Genomic DNA, 19,930 nt, shown 5'->3' on the forward strand with positions numbered 1-19,930 from the left:
ATCTGTCCAATCTGCGTGTTAGATGCAATAAAGGCTCTCTATAGACTGACTCGAGATGTAGTTTGGCTTTACAATACCTTCAACAGCAATACCAGCTTATGGCACTTGTTGGCCTGGGTTCTGGCACGTGTCTCAGTCCCTGCAGCGTGCCATCCTGCTCTTCAATACATATGAGCTCAGCTGCACGCAGCCAGATGATGAAGCTGATGAGGGAATTGATTCAACTGCCCAGCACATCTTTTTCTTCAAGCTGGGTCAAAACAGCACACAAACAGCTGTGCCATCACAAATGATGGTGTAGTGTACACTGTGATATGGGGACAGGAGCAAGTAGCAAGATTCAAGTGCCTTAGGTGGGTGTTGCTAAAGGTCACTTTGTAATGTCAAACTGCACCCTCCGGCTATCTGTTTGCAGGTGTAGTGCATATTATACAATGCCACTAGGAACTGGGATTGAACTCTCTGCACTATCCAGTAGCTAGCACAGTCCCTGATGCAGTTTGTGCCCAAGGTAAGCAGCTGCCAGGCAATTCCCACACATGGTTCAAGAGTTAATATGGGCCTGGAGCAACTTCCAGGAAGCAGTCTGCATGCAGCCACTCTGTTTTAGGGATAAAGAGTTTAACAGTATGGTCAGGGGCGTTTGATGGTAGTTAGCCTCTGTGCCAGAAAGCAGTCCCAGGCTTAACTTTCACATGCAGACATAAAACGTCAGCCCAAATTCAGACTTTTCACCTGTTAGAATAAAAACCTACAGAGATTATTCTTATACCTCTTCACTCAATACCTCCAAAACTCCTACTTAGATTCTACCTTAATTCCTTCCAGCTCTTCAGCGACATTGACTGAAAGTCCCTCAGGCAAGGCCTACACAAATGCACACTCATCCAGCCCACGCTCTGAATTGGCTAGGTAAAAGCCATTTTTAAGCTAGGTGATGCAGTGCCATACTGCGCGGCATCATGGCCGAGTTAATTAGAATCACAGAATCATCTAGGTTGGAAAAGACCTTCACGATCATTAATTCCAACCATCATCCAGACCTGCCAAGTCCCATCTCTAACCCTTGTCCCTCAGTGCCATGTCCATGTCTCTTAAATACCTCCAGGGATGAGGACTCCACCACTTCCCTGGCAGCCTGTTCCCATACTTGACCACCCTCTCCATGAAGAAATCCTTTCAAATGTCCAACCTAAGCCTCCCCTGGTGCAACTTGAGACTGCTTTCTCACATCCTGTCACCTGAGAAAAGAGACCCTCACCTTCCTTGCTGCGACCTCAATCCGTGCAGTTGCAGAGAGGGATGAGGTGTCCCCTCAGCTTCCTCTTCTCCCAGCTAAACAACTCCAGCTCCCACAGCCGCTCCACATAACTCTTGTTTTCCAGTCCTTTCACCAGCTGCATTGCTCTTCTCTGCACGATTAGCGCTGCTACGAGGCAGGTCAGCACGTGCACAATGCTCAAGGGGCCCAAAGCTGAAGGATTTAACACACCCTCTGAATTCAGTCTTGCAACAGCTTCAGTGAATCTGGGCCACTCTCATCAGTATGCCATAACCTTGAGCTGAAGGGACCATGTCTAATGCTGAGACACTGTTTCCTTCCATATGCTAGTTCATTATCCAGCTCCTCGCTGTTTTGACTGCCAACAAATAATGATGTTTTTCAACACTTCTCCGCTAGGAACTGAATGCACAAACATTGCATCATAAATGCCACCCAACATCTGCCAGGCAGTTACCATCTTCCCATGACTATCACCTAGGCTGAACCTGAGCAAGTGATTTAGTGATGAGCTGTGTCACATCCCGTTACCTATTACATCCTAGATCATTCAAACCCCAGTTCTAACAAACAAGAAACGTATTCACAGGTATTTGGTTAAAATACTACAGGAAAATTAATTCAAAACAATTAAACATGTATTCTAAATTCAATGTTATTTTGTTACTGAAAAATCAGAAGTCCTGATTCAGGTTATCAGTACTGCTACAAATCTTATAGCAACAATGCAGACATGGTAAAAAAGATAAGACATTCACAGAACGTAAACTAAGGCAAAGGTAGCCTTTTTCTACCCTTCGTATTTAACAGGCAGTCAAAACTCTTGAGGATATTATTATTTAATATATAAGTTATTTTAGAATTGCAGAGCAAAGTCCACTCATTCAGTCCAATGTTACATAGCTGAGGTGATTACAAGAAAAAGACTTGAAGTAAAATATTTCAGATACTAAACGATAGATCAGTGACTTGCCTTATATTATCTGTAAATTTATTAACTGCAGAGCACTCAATCAGAGCAGAGTACTGGTATAGAACCTACATTCCACTTCACATTATATAGCTCTTTTGTTCCCTTCATGGTGCTGTGCTGTACTGATCCAACAGCTACACAACTGAAACATCTCAAAATAACCCCACCTATGTGAATATTTTCAATAGTGCATAGTTTTGATCAGCCTTAACCATCAAGTAAAAGCAAATGTCAGTCGAATCATGCTTGCAATTTCTGTAATTCCAATTCAAATTAAGCAATTGACTTTTTATATTTTCATTCTAGCATTTTGAGCTCACCAAGATGCTTCTCCTGCTATTTCACTTCCCATCCAACACCCAAAGCCTGAAAGTTATATTTAAGACTCAGCAGGCAATCCCGTAAATAGTTCAAGACCTTGTAAACCACAATGAAGCCAGTTCCTAACTTCTTACAAAATAAGACATTATAGAAGAAAAAGCCTCCACTGAAAAAAAATATTTCAATGCAAATAAGTTACAGAAATCCCTGTCAACATGCAATTAATGGACCACATGACAACCATCACCAATATGTAAAAATCCATTACAAATTCATCCTGCAGAAGCCAGATGGCTGTTCTGTGGTCATGCTTACCCAGAACACAGACACCTAACACATTTTTTTATGGCCATAAATAGGTGTGATTCCTGCTGAACTGGTCACGTCCTGAAGTATGAAATACAAAAGACCCTCCAGTTAAACCTCTTGAAATGAAGAGAACTGAACCAAGGGGATTGTATGTGTTTCCTTTTGCTTAGTGGCCCCTGCAAAGCTCACCAGCCTCCTTGCTGCCTTCATTTCTGCTAGCCCAGACACTGAGGGAGCAGCACAGATTTAATGGAGTGCCACAGTCCACTGGGGGACAACGGCTGGGCAAAACCTAACAACACCAAATAAATAGCTCAACATCTTGTAGCATTGTAACTGAAGACATGTGGTTACAGATATGCATTATGTTCATCTTAAGCATAAAGCAAGAGCATCTGTGGAAGTATGCACTGACCATTTCATTTTTATACCTTCTGCATTGCTGTCTGATGATAAAAAAAAAAAAGAGGAAATCAGATATGTAACTCATTGCTCAAGTCTCCTTGCATTTATATTGAAATATTATTACTTACAAGTATAAGCACATGGAACACAAGCAGCGAATGAATAAATATAAATACTGTATACATAGAAAAATGATGTCTAAGATTTTTTTAAGAAATGTGTCTGAAGTTAGATTTACAGATCCACATTCAGATGTGAGTACTTTGAAGTCTACCCTTCATGCATATGAGATAAGATTTTCAAAGGCTGATACAAGAATTTCTAAAATTGTTAAACTGCTCTGCCTCTAAATGTAATATATACATGCTTATGTGTCTACAGCAAAATTTTTATGTATTTTGGATAAGATGCAAAGAGGTTGTTTTAGGATGATTTTTGACTGCAAAAATGAATCCACTGAAGAATGGATCAGGCAGCTCAGAGAAAGCACAAGCACAAATATGTATCATTGCAAGAACCCTGTAGACACCAACTACCTTACAGGAACTGCAAGTGCTTGAAATAACACCATACTGAAACGCAGCTCAGCAATTGGAAACAGTGAGCCAAATTTCACTGTCATTTACACCTATAAAAAAATTCATAGCGACACCACTCAGTGAAATGGTGATGTTGTTGATGAGCTTAAAATAAGAGCAGACTATGAGCCTCCATCTGTATAAAAGTACTAAACATGTGTAGTATAAACGTATAGTAGAAGTAGCATAATCAAACAAGTTCAAAGAAACAACAGGGATTTACTGTGGAGAAGGGATGGAAGCCAAGGGAGTTGGATTCTCCTATGAAGACAGGCTGAGGGAGCTGGGGTTGTTCAGCCTGGAGAAGAGAGGCAGACCTTACAGCAGCCTTCCAGTACCTAAAGGGAGCCTGCAGGAAAGCTGGGGAGGGACTCTGTGCATAGGGATAGGGCAAGGGGGAATGGCTTTAAACTAAAAGAGGGGAGATTTAGGTTAGATATAGGGAAGAAATTCTTCACTCAGAGGGTGGTGAGGCCCTGGCACAGGCTGCCCAGAGAAGCTGTGGAGGCCCCATCCCTGGAGGTGCTCAAGGCCAGGCTGGATGGGGCTTTGGGCAACCTGGGCTTGTAGGAGGTGACCCTGCCCATGGCAGGGGGGTGGAACTGGGTGGGCTTTAAGGTCGCTTCCAACCCAAATCATTCTGTGATTCCCCACCTTCCTCCTTACCATCATTCTCCACAGCATATGGCATGCTGTAGATTCCCCTCCTGTCCCTGCTCAGTAACATCCACACAAACACAAGTACATATCCAGACCTACCATCACCTTCTACGCTCTCAGCCAAGGCAATAAAATACAGCTTTACTGCTTTGGACTTAAAAAAATAAGTGAGCGCATACCATACGTGCTTAAAATCCATCATCAGTCTTCACAGAATGCATTTAAAAACATCCCAATTGATGAAAAATGAGGATTGCATTAGGACAGCTAGTCTAGGTTTCACTTCATAGCACTGTTTCCCTCAGCTGCTCTTTAGTTTCCAAGAAGTGATGCCACTGGCATAAAATTGAAATTAAAGCAGCAATCACTGGCCAAAAGATATAGCTCAGTTTTTGTGACAAAGAAATTCATTCTCCATGGCACCATCTCCCAGACAAAAGAACGACTACACGTGGTATGAATGGCACATCAGCATGAAGTATGAAACTCAGCATAGAAGATTGCAAAACTTGATGACACTCTCATGTAATAGCAAAAGGAGTGGTCTTTTTTCTCTCCCCTCCACTTCCCTTTATTATGTGCTTAATGGTATCTTTTTATTTAAAAATTCAAGAGATTAGAGTTACATCTGTATAAAAAAGTCCTATCTATTTATTGGTTTGTTTTTCTGCCCCAAAATAAATACTACGAGAGGTCCCTTCTTTTTTTTATCTTGACTTAAAATTAGTCAGAACAGCAGGTATTTGTTTCAGTACTTTTCCCCTTCCCATCTTTCCCCTAATAAATAGTTGACTGATACCAAATATGGGAGAAAAAAAAGCAGATTATTAAAAAAAGTAGGTTGGAGAATTTCACTCCATTGACATCAGTCCTGGTAAATATTTGCTTGTCACAAGGGACAGCAATCTCAATGATGAAAATACTGCCTTCTGGTGCTGTGCCTTCTCTTAGCAGACAAAAGATACAGGAATTACTGTTTTGCGATAAATGGTGTGATTTCGAAATTTTCAGTACAAATTCAGTCCAAACATATTTTTTGCTGCTGTTGGTGTTGTTTCAGAAATGAAATCTAAAATTTTGATGCTGACAACAAACATATCCTGATCCAAAACAAAACAAAAAAAAATCACATTTCACTTCAAAGTATGTAATGTATTTCAGAAAAAAATATCAAAACATAACAGTTTTTCTGAGCTGAAAATAAAGACAATTAAATTTGAGTACGTATGGCACCATTCAGGATAAGAAAAGCAGAGGAACATTAACTCTACAAAAAAAAAAAAAAGAAAATTAACAATAATGGAAAACAACAAAACAGGTGAGGTGGTAGACAGTAAAGGGGTTGTTTTTAACTGCAGGGCAATTGGATATGGCACACTGCCATGAGAAGGGCTTCCTTCTGGAGACAAGGAGGCAACAGGTCCATGCTCAGGACTGAGCTGGTGGCCGGAGGTGGGAACTCTGGAGACATCCATGCTGCTGCTAGTCACATTCTGCTCATCCCTCTCTCCATGACCTATTACTTCATATCGTCAGTGCAGATATCAGTGCACAAAGCACTACTGGCTGGGGAGGCTGGTCCCCATTGTGGTCACCCAGCTGAGGTACTCTGTGCTGGAGGCCGGGAGGCCACTGAGCCCAGCCCTGACCAAGGAGCTCATGCTCTTCTCCACAAGCTCTTCTCCATCTCATCAGGAACGTAACCTCTGACACTAGGAGGAGGTGCCTTATTTTGGACAATTCTCCAGCTCCCCACACTCAGGAGTTGTAGAAAAGGGGCCACTTCACCCACAGAGCTGTAGTTGTTCAGGCTGACAGCCCTCTCTCCACACCAGGGTCTCCAGGACTCCCACTCTGTGTTACTCCCACTGTGTTACACCAGTGAGCACCACCACCACCGAGCCATCACGCTTGGTCTAGCACCTTGTGCTTTCCGAGACAAAAAGAGAATTTATTTTCATTCATAACTTTCACTCCTCCCCAGGGGCCGCACAGAGCCTGGCTTACCCCAGAGCTGTGCCTACACATGTTACAGACATGCAGGATCAAGCCAGCGAGTCCAAGGACTCAGAGCAGACAATAAGCAGACCTTTGAGTCTACAACTTGGAAGTTGAATGATTGGCAAACAACCTCTCCTCATGAAAAATTATGTTACAGCAACACAATAGTAATGTGAGCCAAAAGTATGTCTATTCCTGATTTGTAGACCAGGTTTTAGTTATACTATAATCCTCTCAGTATGCCTGCTTAGGATCCCGCAATCACACGAGTCATGAACACTACCCACAAATCCTGCGGCTCCTATGCTGAGCAAGTGACACACCAGATGAAGAGGGATGGAAAATATACATGTGGAATTGTTCTGGGAACTTAAAACGCACATAACAGTAAACAAAGCAAATATGGTGCAAAACCTGTTGCTATTTTCACAGCATTTGTGAAGCAAAGCTACGTAGATGCGGAAAGATGCATGCTTCCTCACACCTCTCCTCTGATCCCAGCAAATTAAGCACAGCAGCACAAACAGCAGCAGTGATAAATAAATGCTACGCAGAGGAGCGCCTTGTCTGCTGCTGCATTGTGGGGGTGTACGTTGTGCATGCTCAGGTATAAATTTGTGTATGGGAAAGACAGCTGAATAAAATCACTCTTCCTCATGCTTCCCTTACAGTGTGGGCTGCTGGAGGGGATTGAGCACAGATAAACTCCCATGGCGTTGTCCTTCTTCCTCTCCTCCTTCTCCAGGCACTGTCCAAGTCAGTTTGAAAAGGCTGCTGCTGCCGTCCTCTGCCTCACCTGGGGACAGTCTTCAAGCAGCCAGTGCTAGTTTGGTCTGATAAGCAAAAACTTCCCTTTACTCCCTGCAGGAAAGGCAGTGCCGCTGTTGGATACTGGTGCACTTGCAAGCACTACAGACAAAGTTTGGCTGGTGGCAGAGAGGTGGCTGGAAGCCAGCTGACACAGAAAAGCAATATCAGTCTTTATTCTGGGGGAACCCTCTAAAAGCAAAAAGCAACTGCTAATGGCACAGCAGCAAACAAAACACAAGCGATCCCTCACTTGTGAAGGAGAGAAAAAGAAGAATGAACTGAAGCGATCAACATGAACTTAAACCATGGCATAGGGCAAGCATGTGGTGTGCCGTATGGAAACTCAGAACAAAACAGAAAGCTTGGAACAAAATGAAATTAAAAATCTGCTTTTAGTTCAAATTACTCCACTAAAAACCTAATTGAAAATTGTGTTGAAGTTGACATGACTTTGTGACATGTTGTTCTTTGAAGACTGCATTTTCCATCCAAAAAAAGGTACTAAGAATGTTTCAATCTGGCTACCTTCTATTCAGCATGGCTAGGGAACAGTAAATCATGAGCTAAAAAATAACACCATGCCATTAGTCAGCAAAAGATAGCTGTTCAGCCAGCAGACATCACAATATTTTCAAGAACCCATACATGCTGAACACCTGGAGACAAAGAATAGCGATCATTCACACATGGCTTTAGAACTGTAAAGGGACTTGATAAATTAAGTTTTTAGAGACAGGCCCCATGCAGCATCCCCTTGCCCACTGCTTCTAGATTATAACCTATCTGGGAAAGGCAATCCATCTCCAAAACACATGATCCTTCTGTCTCTCTTTTCCCACAGACAAGAACGACCTCCCAGAAGCTACAGTCCTGGAGAGTGACAGTGTTTGGTGAGCTGAAGGGTCTTCTACTAATCTGCCTCACACTAATGCATCCCTGCAAAGGTATCTAAGCTGCCAAATCTAGGATTATATGAAGACTAGATTTTAAGAGAAAATTGAAATTCTTCTTTTATGATTTTTAATAAGTATCTCAATGAAATCAGGTCATGAAGAAACAGATTAAACAGAATTAAAATTAAGAGACTGGAGCACCTCTCCTACCAGGAAAGGCTGAGAGAGCTGGGACTGTTCAGCCTACAGAAGAGAAGGCTCAGTGGGATCTCATTAGTGTATACAAATACCTAAAGGGAGGGTGCAATGAGGACAGAACCAGGCTCTTTTCAGTGCTATGCAGTGACAGGACAAGAGGCAGTGGACACAAACTGGAACACAGGAAGTTTTATTCAAATATAAGAAAAACACTCTTTACATTAAGAATAGTCGAACTCAGGAACAGGTAGCTCAGACAGATTGTGGAGTCCCCATTCCTGCAGATACTCAAAAGCCACCTGGACATGGCAATCTGCTCTGGGTGGCCCTGCTTGAGAAGGGGGTTAAACCAGGTGACCACCAGAGGCCTCTGCAAACCTCAAACATTCTGTGATTTTGTGACTAACAGATGAGTTATCATTACTTGTATAGAAAAAATAAATAAATAAATCATGTAGTAAAAAAACAAAACAAACAACAAACAAACCAGTCTTCCATACTCATCATGGTCAGAAAATCTGTTTATTGGACCAGGTTAGTATTTATTGTACTAATAGACCTTGGGAGCACAAGGAGAATAAAGGGATAGCTCCACTAAGTTCAGTTACCAGGCCTGAAGCTATCCTAAGCTGCCTATATGTAAAACTCAAACACACTTGCAACATTAAAGTATAAAACCCTACCCATAAATTTTCAGCTCCCCCCTGTTACATTCATTAAGTTCAGTGGTGAGAGCAGCAAGCTAATTTCCATTGGCAAACTCTGCGGTTGTATTAGTGAACAACCAGAGTGGGAGCTGAAAAAAATACAATCAGAGCAAAAGGCAATGGATAGTCTATTTCAGTTCTTGCTCTCTGTCCTCTAAGGAATAATACAATCACAGAAACTGGAGACAGAAAAACACCTCATACATTATATAGTTTATTTGCCTGCCAGTGTGAGATTCTTCCCTACAATAATTTTTAACACTTGCCTTTGCCAAGCTAAGAGCAATGCGTCACTTCTAAGGAAAATGAGCTTATTATGAGACCCCTCAGACACTGCACTTTGCAGTACCCAATAGATCACGGTGCTGCATCGTATAACAGGGAAGGTGCCAAATTGTTCAGACAACATGCTGTACAAACCTAGCCCGAAACAGGAGAGCCAGCTACATAACAGCATCCCTCTGAAAGATGGGCCCCTGTGTACATTCTCTTGTCTCCTTGCTACAACACAGCGTCCTCTTCCCTGCTCAAGTCACTGCGGATCAGTCCTGGCACACAGGTGTGAGACATGCAACCACGGTGCCGAGTGGCATTAGCGTGCAAGAAATAGCTAAAGCTTTGAAGTGTGAGGTCATTTTGCAAGTCCCATACTTAGTGGCAGCTTTACCTTCTCACTGGTCCTCCAGTGGTCCAGCCTGGTCCCAGGAGGATCCTGCTGAAGGCAGAGCCTGGGCAGAAGAATTTCCTGCTGAAAGGAAAGAAACTTCACGAACCAGAGCCCTGCCATGCTGAGAAGCCCTCTCAAGATCCCTACCATGCAGAGGACTTCAAAAAACACAACTCCAATAGTCACTTGAAGGTGTTTACAAAAGGAAGAAAAGCAGACCTGCAAGAGGTAGCTGGTAAAGCACTGACCACAACAAAAACCATGCAGAGATGATGTCAGAAAGCTGATGCAATAAGCCTCTCTAGACACCCAGTCCCATGGGAGGTATTGTCTTGAAGATATGCTGAGGGGTTTCTACTTCTTACCTAACCCACTCTGGTGAAGTATTTGAGGTGTCATCTTCTCCTAGGCAATAGTTTCCTTGCAGGGTTTTCTAAATTGCACGAAAGCACAGAGACCATCTGAACATTTTCAGTATATTTGCTTCCCATCTGTAAGTGTACTTGGAGATTTTCAACCATATTTCTAACTATCTCAGAGAGCTAACCAAGGAGGTCTGCCACACTAACTGCCCAGGATTAGGAAACACAGAGCATTCTGTAGCTAGTTTTAAAAAAAATTAAAATAGTCCCTTACTTTCAACTTTAAATGCAGAAAAGCCCATTAAAACAATTATATTAAAATGTTAAGGTAGCACTAAAAAAAATAAGGCACACTAAAATTACAATTGTTCACATAACCTTAGCTCTTTCACCATGAGAATGTGCATTATAAACAGCCTTTTCTTCCCAGACACTTGCTGTTTTTCCGCATATTTAAACACAGATGTGGGTGCTTAGCAACTGTGAAACAAAATCATTTACTTAAATAACTAAGTATAGATTAAATTACTTCACTTTATATATGTACTTTTAAAACATTGTATCTGTTTTATAATAATATTTTACACCTAGAGAGACAGACTCCTTATATATGGATTGCAAAAATTAGTCACCTACCTTCGCATATAAGCTATGAAATAGGGATTTGTGTCTGCTCTGTGTGTATCTGTGCGAGTGTATGTGTTTGTGCATGAATACTTTGCATACAGGTACCTATATTTACAATGGGCAGTAACAAGAAAAAAAAAAGTAAAGAACTTATTCAAATGTTAAAAGTATTCCATAAATGTGAAAATAAATGTATTTATACCATGTAAAGGTCTGTACATGTATCATTCAGCATATCAAAAATTGTAAACAGTATTTCTTTTACAAATTTCCATATTTCAAACTGGAGACAAACAGGAAAATAATGAAAGTTTGAACAGTTCAAAAACATCACGTAGCCACCTAACTGCAGCCTTTCACTACCATTCCTAAATACAGAAAGTGGACTTTTTAAGTTACACAAAACAGAGTCTGTATAAAAGGTTTTGCTGAATGAATTAGTCAACAGCATACAACATATGTTTTCTTGGAGTGTCCATTATTTTGCATCACTTATTTTAAGCAACACAAAGCTTTTGAGGAAAAATAATACATTTTGTTAAACCAACTAGTCTACCTGCACAAAACAGAGGTTTTTTTAAGCACACAAAGTTTTCTTCAGATCTCTTACCTATTTGTTTCCTGTATTGGTCAACAGGAGTCCTTGCTGTAGAGGCATCTTTTCTACCCATTGTTTTCAATTTGAAAATCACTGTCAGTACCAGAAAAAAAAAAAAAAAAAAAAAAGACATTATTCCTAAATAACTTACTAAGGAAATCAATGATTTGTAACACCAACAGAAACTGTAACAAACAGCATTTCAGCATTTACTATATTACATCTATTAAAGATGGAAGCCTACCCAGAGACACCGAGACACCGAAGTTAATCATCACCATTCTAAAAACCATTAGATAAATTCTAACCATACCTTTTTCCCCCACTGCATAGGTTATTAACATTACCAAATGCTTGTTACCTTGAGTTTAAAAAAAAAAAGTATTTTAAACTAATTGTTCTGTAATTTAGTTTTCAGTACTACTACTGAATTTCATCCCATGTATATATATAGATATATATAATTAGTAAACCACGGAGTGAATGCAGCATTGTGAGCTTCTCCTATTACTGGTACACACATCTGTGCAGGAGTCTGAGGCAGGACGAGGCAGGGTGTGTGCACCCACAGGTGTACCTAGTCAAAAAACCTGAGGGATTTCTCCTCAGGCCACCTTGAGCAGAAGATAAGATAAGAAAATACCTAAAATACAGCAATCTCCCACTCTCCTACCTTCCTGCCATGGTCCTTAGAGATCCACAAATGGAAAGAACGTGGAGATGGAAGGTGAAAGCTGTGAACTCTTCTGTGAACAAGCATCACTGAGCAGCAGTCTAGCAACCCCCCATGTAACGTGCAATGCCTTACGGGCCATCATTCATACCCTCACAGGGTTGCTACAAATGTCTCAAGAGATACCATAAGAATCTAGAAGAATGCTCGTTTCATCCTTTTTTCCATAATCAAAAAATACCTAGCAAGTCACAGTCATTGCTCTAAACACTGGTTTTGAAACTTTTCAGCTAGGCTGGAGACAACCTTCGTCACAGTGATGATAAATCCCACCATGTGAAGACATCCTTCATCCCACACTTGACCATCCGTATGCCACAAATGTCCTACCATCAAGCCCTGCACACACCATAGGACTGATGTTCTCCAGAAGTGCCTGATTTACCATCTCAAGCGCAGATCAACTCCAGCAAGCACAACAGTTGGCCAAGATATGCCACAAAATTAAGTATTTGCCATTTCCCAATGGACCTTGATGAGGACAGTGCCAAGGGCAAACTCTGCGTCACCACAAACCGTCTGCAGATTGTGCACATATGGCCTTGAAGTATGGACAAGTTTCATGTTAGGCACCACCATCTGCAAGAGGAGCGCGCCCCGGTTCTGCCAAGGCACGTTGTCTGGGGAGTGTAGCCCTTGAAGGCACTGCCATGCCAAACCATGTGCAGAAACACATGCCAAGTCTCTACTGAATGGGTTACGGTTGGTGTCACAGCCTTCAACAGCCACGGCATTTCATTCTTAACTTCAAACAAGGTTCGAAGCAGATGATCCCATCAGTGATTTGTGCATTTAAAACCATACAATCTCTTTTTTTGTACTTATCTCTTTTATAAGATTTATTACAATTTAATCACAGAATCACAGAATTTTCTAGGTTGGAAGAGACCTCAAGGTCATCGAGTCCAACCTCTGACCTAACGCTAACAGTCCCCACTAAACCATTTCCCTAAGCTCTACATCTAAACGTCTTTTAAAGACCTCCAGGGATAAATGTCAAATGACAAAACTGCCACAAACAGAGACTGAAACAGGCTCCTTAATTCAAAGGGTAGGATATGGGATGTAAAATGAACTTTGGTGCTCAAAAATCAGCAACATTGCTAATGCAATAACAAGATATAAAAGAATACTTTTTTTTTTTTTTTTTTTTTAATCTGAATTGAAAACTCAAAGTGCTCTAATGTTTCCACACATCACTGTGGTTTAATTCAGAGAATATTCTCATTTTATCTAAAATGCATAAGCAGGAAGCTGTAATCCATCGGGGTTTTTCCCCCTCTATTATGCTTCCCAGATATTCTCTTGACTGATACTCTTGCATAGCATTCACGCTGTAATAACAGGAGTGGAAAATAAAGGTAACATTCCAACTTCCAGCTAGTTGAGGAGATAACAGATATTTTTTTGTGCTGCAGAACTAGTTCTTGGCTTGTTTTATGCCACTGCAAGAAAGTGTTTTGACTTGCCTTTTGCAATTTCAATAGCCTACAAATGTTTTGTAACAAAATGTCAGCTGTGAAAGATGTTTGCAGTCTTAGCAGTGCCAACAAAACACAAGAGAAGGCAGACAAAAAAAAATTAATTATTTCCCGTTATTTGGGAACACGGCTGGCCTACTTTAGCAGAGCCTCTGCCCACGTGGCTCGGCACCACGGACCCTGGCATCTAGAACCTGAAAAGGCTGCGGCTCTCCTTTGTTCTTCAAAGCCACGCCGCCATCATCCTGCATTTCCACCGCTTTGATGGTTAGATAGCAAACGCCCGGGAAGCCCACGGAGACATTAGCACATACAGCCGCAACGTCTAATAAGACAGCTATTTGCATAAAAGATCAGCCACAATTTAAAATGTGTTGTGATAGATGTGGAAGGGGAATAGCAGATCTATATTAGCATGTACGAAACCAAGCTTGTTTTCACAATGTAATTCCCCGGGGACCATGGCTCATCACCTTCTCTTGCGAAGAATCCTCCATTCCCCGAGGAAGTAACTTGCTACGAGCCAGAGTTAAACTGAAATATGGATTAATAAGAGATAGTATTTATTATGTATGAATCTCGCTGTAGGAATGGCTTCAAACGCAACTTTCTGATCAGATTTCCGTAAAGAAGAAGCCAGGATCCTTTATGACTCCTGAAACCATCTGAAAAGAGACATTCCCCTATTTAAAATAGCAGCGGTCATCCCGCAGTTATTGGTCATGTTAAATTTCCTGCAGGAAATTTGTCTTTTTCAGCCCATCCCTTCTGACAGCAGCGGGTGGAGGACCTGGCCTCTTCTCCATGTCTCTGCAGAAGAGGGACCACAAGGAGCAACATGCGGCAGCCGTTGGGTCCCTGGCATGTCAATGATTTTGCGACCACCCGAAAAGATGCAAAGGAGCTGCTCTTTTCACAGGCTACTAAACGGACTGCAAGAGAGATTTCAGATCACTGGAAGTCAACGTGAGCTCTCAACTTCTGAGCTTCTTCAAAAGAGGATTTTAAGAAAATGCAGCGAGGTTGACTGGAATGATTATTTGTTTATTGCTATTTCACAGACTCTACAAGGTCAAAGGGATTTGTTTTTGTGGTTTCCTTAATTGTTTTCTCACCGTCTTTCCCTTCCCGCCTAGTAATTCACTTCTGAAGGCTTACACCCTCAGAAGAACAGATGATTTTTCTTCTCCTCCTGTTCTATTCATTAGCAGTGACTGATAATAATTAATGCACACAATAAATTGCCTATTATCACCTCCAACAGTCAATAGCATTTTGTGTTATAAAACAGTTCTGAAAGTCCATTCAAGGGATGACCACAAGAGTGTTTAAATCCCAATGCACGATTCTTGACCAAAAAAAAAAAAGTAAAGCCATTATGTTAATGAAACAGAAATACGCTGTGATTGACTTCAAAAATAATAATAAAAAATAAGTGCAGGGACTATATAGCACAAAGACTGCACTTTATGCATTCATGGTGCAATACAAATGATTAATAATAGTAATAAAGCTTGGAGTGTCTATCAGAGAACACACAAAGACCTACATATGTGCGTATGTACCAACTACCTTAGCAGTGATATTTGACAGTCTCCTATGTCTGAATTCTTCAACAATAAGCTGCCTCAATATTAGCAGAGGACACCTTAAAACAATAAAAATAATGTATGGGATGACTGTTTTTGTTGCTGAAATATAACTAGTCAGTTTAAAGAAACACTAAAAAAAAAACACCGCAGAACAGAAAAGTACTGTGACGAGTTGTAATTGAAAATGCAGGTGAATGCACAATGAATATCTGCGTTTATTAAGAAACACCTTATCTTTAATTACAAATGGATATCAAACTTAAAATTCCTTTTTTTGTTGTCTTTTTGCTGGATGCAAGGCAGGTTAATAATTTCAACTCATAACCCAAACCATTTTTGAATATGATTCAAAGCCTACTGTCAGTGAAAGAACTGTTTTTCATCAGTCACTTCCATAGTCCACAGTTTAATAAATAACAGGTATTATGGCTCTTACAAGATACAAGAGATAAAAATAGCCTTTTAGCCTCCTCAGGTAGAATCCAAGGAAGGCACTGGATTCTCTGTGGTCATCAAAGACTAGGTATCTCTGCATTTAAAGTGAGAACATGTCTGCAAATATATATTTTGGACATTATTGCTGTTATTTTAATTGGCTTTTTTGTGTACCACCTAATTACAGTAACTGTATTCTGTGAATAGCAATGGAAGGAATTTAATGCAAGCAACCAGCAGCCAAAACTGCAGGAATAATGCAGCTGAATATTTTATTCACACTTTGGTCAGGAATAAGAATTTAAAAAGCTTTACTAGTACTTAAAAAACATTCACTGGCTGACCTAAACATGTCTTATTCATAAGTCTTACAGCAGTCTTCACCATTCCTTTGGAAACTTTCTCTCAAAGGATGAACATGCTTTTTCAAAGGAAAAAATACTTGCCCGTAGTGCTTCTGGTAGAATCTAGCTCTGCTTTCCTTGGGGACTTTTTATTTCTTTTTATTTTTTATTTTTTTTTAATAAAAAGAATTTTAATTTGATCTTGGAAGTAGTGGAGATCACTTTAAATTCAGTTAAATTTGGAAAAATTAAACAAAAAAAGCACAAAATGTATAAAGTCAGGTGGAAAAAACGTTGCTCAAATAACCCAAGGTTACATCCATCTAGGAATTAAAACTTTTATTCTGCCATGCATCGGGCCATTTGGTAGCTCCATGTAAGCAGCAGGCACAGAACTCCCATTGCTACTTCCAGGAAAACTTCTTTGTGCTTCGGCGAAAGGTGCTGCTCTGCTCTTAGTTACACAACACCTACGAAACCCATGAAATTAGCTCCAAATTTATGTTCAAAAGCAGTACACCAGTAATAATATTCCATATGAACACTTAGTATATTCTCTGGGCCACTTCAAACTCCTGAGCATTCATCAAAACCAATTACAAAAAATAAATTCCAACAACAACCCAGATTAGTTCCACCTAATTCCAGGAATGTGAGACACCTAAATTCTGCAGAAAGGCCACCTCAGCTGCCTTTGCAGTGCAAGAATAGATGCAATTGTAAAGAAATCAAAGCCGAACCAAAGCCAAATCACCTCTAGGAGTTCTGTCTCTGGGAGACTATGCTCCTAGACTGCAAAAATAAAGATCTTTTGAAAGACTTCACAGTGATGTAAATTTGTTTTTGTTTAAAGCAAAAAGAGACTTTTAAAATTGTCAGTGGTTCCTCCTATGCCCAGCAAAGTTTGTCACAGCTTCTACAGGAAGAAAAACCAAAATGTATTTGGCCAAAACTCACTTGCAAAAACATTACTTAGACAACTTAGACAGAACATACACAACAAACTGTGCAGTAATTGGTTTTATAGTACAACTTATAAAAAGCATGGCATTTTGCAGATGTGTGTTGCTATTTTAGGGATTATATGCACCTTACATTTACTTTTCATTATTAGGATTTGTTATTTGTCTCTAGAACCAAATTCTCTACGGATTTCAGAGCTGAACAGAGCTATACCATCTGTGGAACATATATACTTTTTAATTTGAAGACAGATCTTCGTCCAACCAAATTTAAAATTGCAAACTTTCAAAGCTGGAAATTTTTTTGTAAGAATATATGACGGCATTGGTGCGTCAAGAAAATACCCTTGAAGTTCACGAAGGAGAAAAGCATCCATGTGGTTCACTTCTGCCTCGCCAGACAGTTCAACGTGTAGTATTTCCCAGAGGAAAGAGCTAAAGGGGAAATCACTGCTAAAGGGAAAATTATACAATAAATGACACCATATGCGGTATTTCAGAACTAACATTCTTCAAAATACCATAATCTGTTTAAACATTTTAGGGGGTTATGGTACAACTCAGGGGTAAATTGGTGGAAAGAGGCTCAGGCGGGCACCTAGCCCACCCTGCGCTCTCTGCCACCCGAGTTAAAACTTCATCAAGTCCAGAGCAACCATGGGAAGCAATTACTTGTTCTGCCTCAGCACATGAGGCAGCCACAGCAAAGGTTTTGTGGCTCAGTTAAATACAGGCAGCTTTATTCCCGCTTTGATCGCCAGCACGCACACCTTCAGCACTCATTTCCTTTGATGAAGTAGGGGATAATTTAAATAACAGGTATAAAGCAAGGGGTCAGAGACCTTAAATTTAAAAATCAGCTAAGTCTGTCTAAGCACTTCACTTTTAATATGTTATGAAGTTACAACTCTTGCATTTAGTAGAGCACCACGTGGCTTCACTGAGCTCCTATCCCCAGACCTCAGAAACTTTGCTTTGCCCTGCTGGATGGCACTGTACGGGAACAGCAACTTCTTCCTTCCCTTCTTTGAATTAGAAAATACTCCCTTTATTCGTTGTCGCGTTGGTTTTGGGAAGTGACAAAAACCCGATTTTTTCCAGATGTTACTGCTTTCCTGGATTTGCCACAAGTCATAGCTTGCTGGGTGCTTTAATTATACACACTTTCTAATTCCTCATTTGAAGATCTTAAGCTTAGGCTCATCTTTGATGGAAATGAAATTCCTATTTCCTCCTTAAATTAGAAGAAATATTTAGGGAGTAATTATACTTCCCTTCAGCATGTTCACCTTAAACTGGAGGTCACAACCACCCAGAGGACGGAATGTCTGATTTTTGACATTTTCAATGTTGCAAAATGGGACACAACCTTCAGTGAGAATAAAATAGTAACTTTTTGATGTTATTCACAATAAATAAATGCATATTAATATATTATTTTGTTTCCATTGTGCCTTTTCTTTTTTTTTTTTTTTTGTTTTGCTTGTGTTATTCCATTAGAAATACATAATTTCTGGGTGAATTATTTAAAAATTAGAATTATTCGAAAAAATACATCAAAAGACCTTTTGAAACTGATAGAGTTCTTCCTTGCCTCTCATCCCATTTTTCAAAAGTTACATTTTAAAGTGCATTAGGCTAAGTTTCAGCTTATTTTTTCCCCATTATTTCTATTACTGATATTCCAACTACTTCGACTTCATTTTCATTGAACTTTGTCTATCGTTCATGGTGAAATACAGCTCTCACCAAATAGTCCACCCCTACCTGCCGATCAGCCTAATAAATTGAAACCAGAAGAAGAAAAGAGAATAGCCACAAATCAGCCACACAGGCAAAAAGCTGAGAGGCAGACAAGTGTGTCCTTCTAGTCCATATTTCGCTGCAGTGTAATACAATGTCCCATCACATATGACTTCAAGCCGTAATAATTGCTAAAACTGGCCACCATGCTTTTAGTCTAACAATTGTCTCACTTCTTACCTTGAGCAAGCACGCAACTGTTGAAAGCAGGCTACAAATGGTAGCAGCAAATAACACTTCAGCTCACGTAGACCTAATTGTAACACTTCAGCAAAACTGAATTATTAGCTCCATTGCAAAACCCAGTATTCAAAAGGACTTAATGTTCAGAATAAATGTGTTTTTTTGTTGTTGTTGGTTGGTTTTTGTTTTTTCCTCTGAAACTACTGCAGCTCGATAAGTATTAAATAGCCTCATCTATAAATGAAGAAAAACAGTTGTATGCCCCTTTTGTTGTCTCCCATGATATTTTAGGGATTCAGGAAAGCAACTAAAAGCTTAATACACACACACACACGCACACACACACACACACATACATATTCTAGTCACTATGTAAAAAAACCATTAAGTGTAAAGAGTTTGAGTTCAGTGGGTTTGGCATCTACATTTTCTTCTGTTTTTCAATAACTGATTAAAGACAGAATAACCTGTTAACCTTCCCCACAAAGACCAGAAGAGGAAGCTGCCATGCATTTCCTTAGCCTAACTGCACCACATCATTTTTGCAATTTTTCTTTAAAATTGTCTGAGGTGAACACCGCCAGGAAACCCGAATCTACAGGATTTAGCACTAACATAGCAAATGTAAAGTTCAGCCCTACAGCACTTAATAATGAGCTTAATAGTCCGGCTTAGTGAACAGACCCATCGATGTTAGCAGCAGCATTTTCAAAACCAAGTCCTACTCTACTGGCTTTGAAGGATTAGGCCATAATTGGGTGCAGAGTTTAATACAGCTTAAGTAACATCGGTTCAGTAGGTTCCAAAGTAGTTCGAAACAATAGCCCAAGCACACTCTCTGCAGATTACATCTAAATTGCTCAAGACTTGGCTCTCCTGAAACCTACCTAGACAGCCCATTAAACACAATGATTTTTAAGACAAAGAACAAAGTAATAGTGTACACGATACCATCTCTTGAAGAGGTTTATATTCTATTTGGGCAAAAAAGTGAGCATAAAATCAG

At 40.2% G+C, this 19,930-nt stretch overlaps 1 protein-coding gene across 3 annotated transcripts in view; it reads right to left on the reverse strand.

Annotated features, from left to right (window-relative positions):
* TRIQK (triple QxxK/R motif containing) overlaps positions 1–19,930 on the reverse strand; it is a 63,310-nt gene that overhangs the window by 33,542 nt on the left and 9,838 nt on the right. For all 3 annotated transcript variants that reach the window (XM_084509035.1, XM_084509037.1, XM_084509036.1), the window contains exon 2: positions 11,404–11,484. In XM_084509035.1, the coding sequence (XP_084365161.1) occupies positions 11,404–11,464 (61 nt within the window). In that variant the 5' untranslated portion in view covers positions 11,465–11,484. The remainder of the gene's footprint in view (positions 1–11,403; positions 11,485–19,930) is intronic.

This window comes from Aythya ferina, assembly GCF_964211825.1.
Source record: "Aythya ferina genome assembly, chromosome: 2".
Lineage (NCBI taxonomy): Eukaryota > Metazoa > Chordata > Aves > Anseriformes > Anatidae > Aythya > Aythya ferina.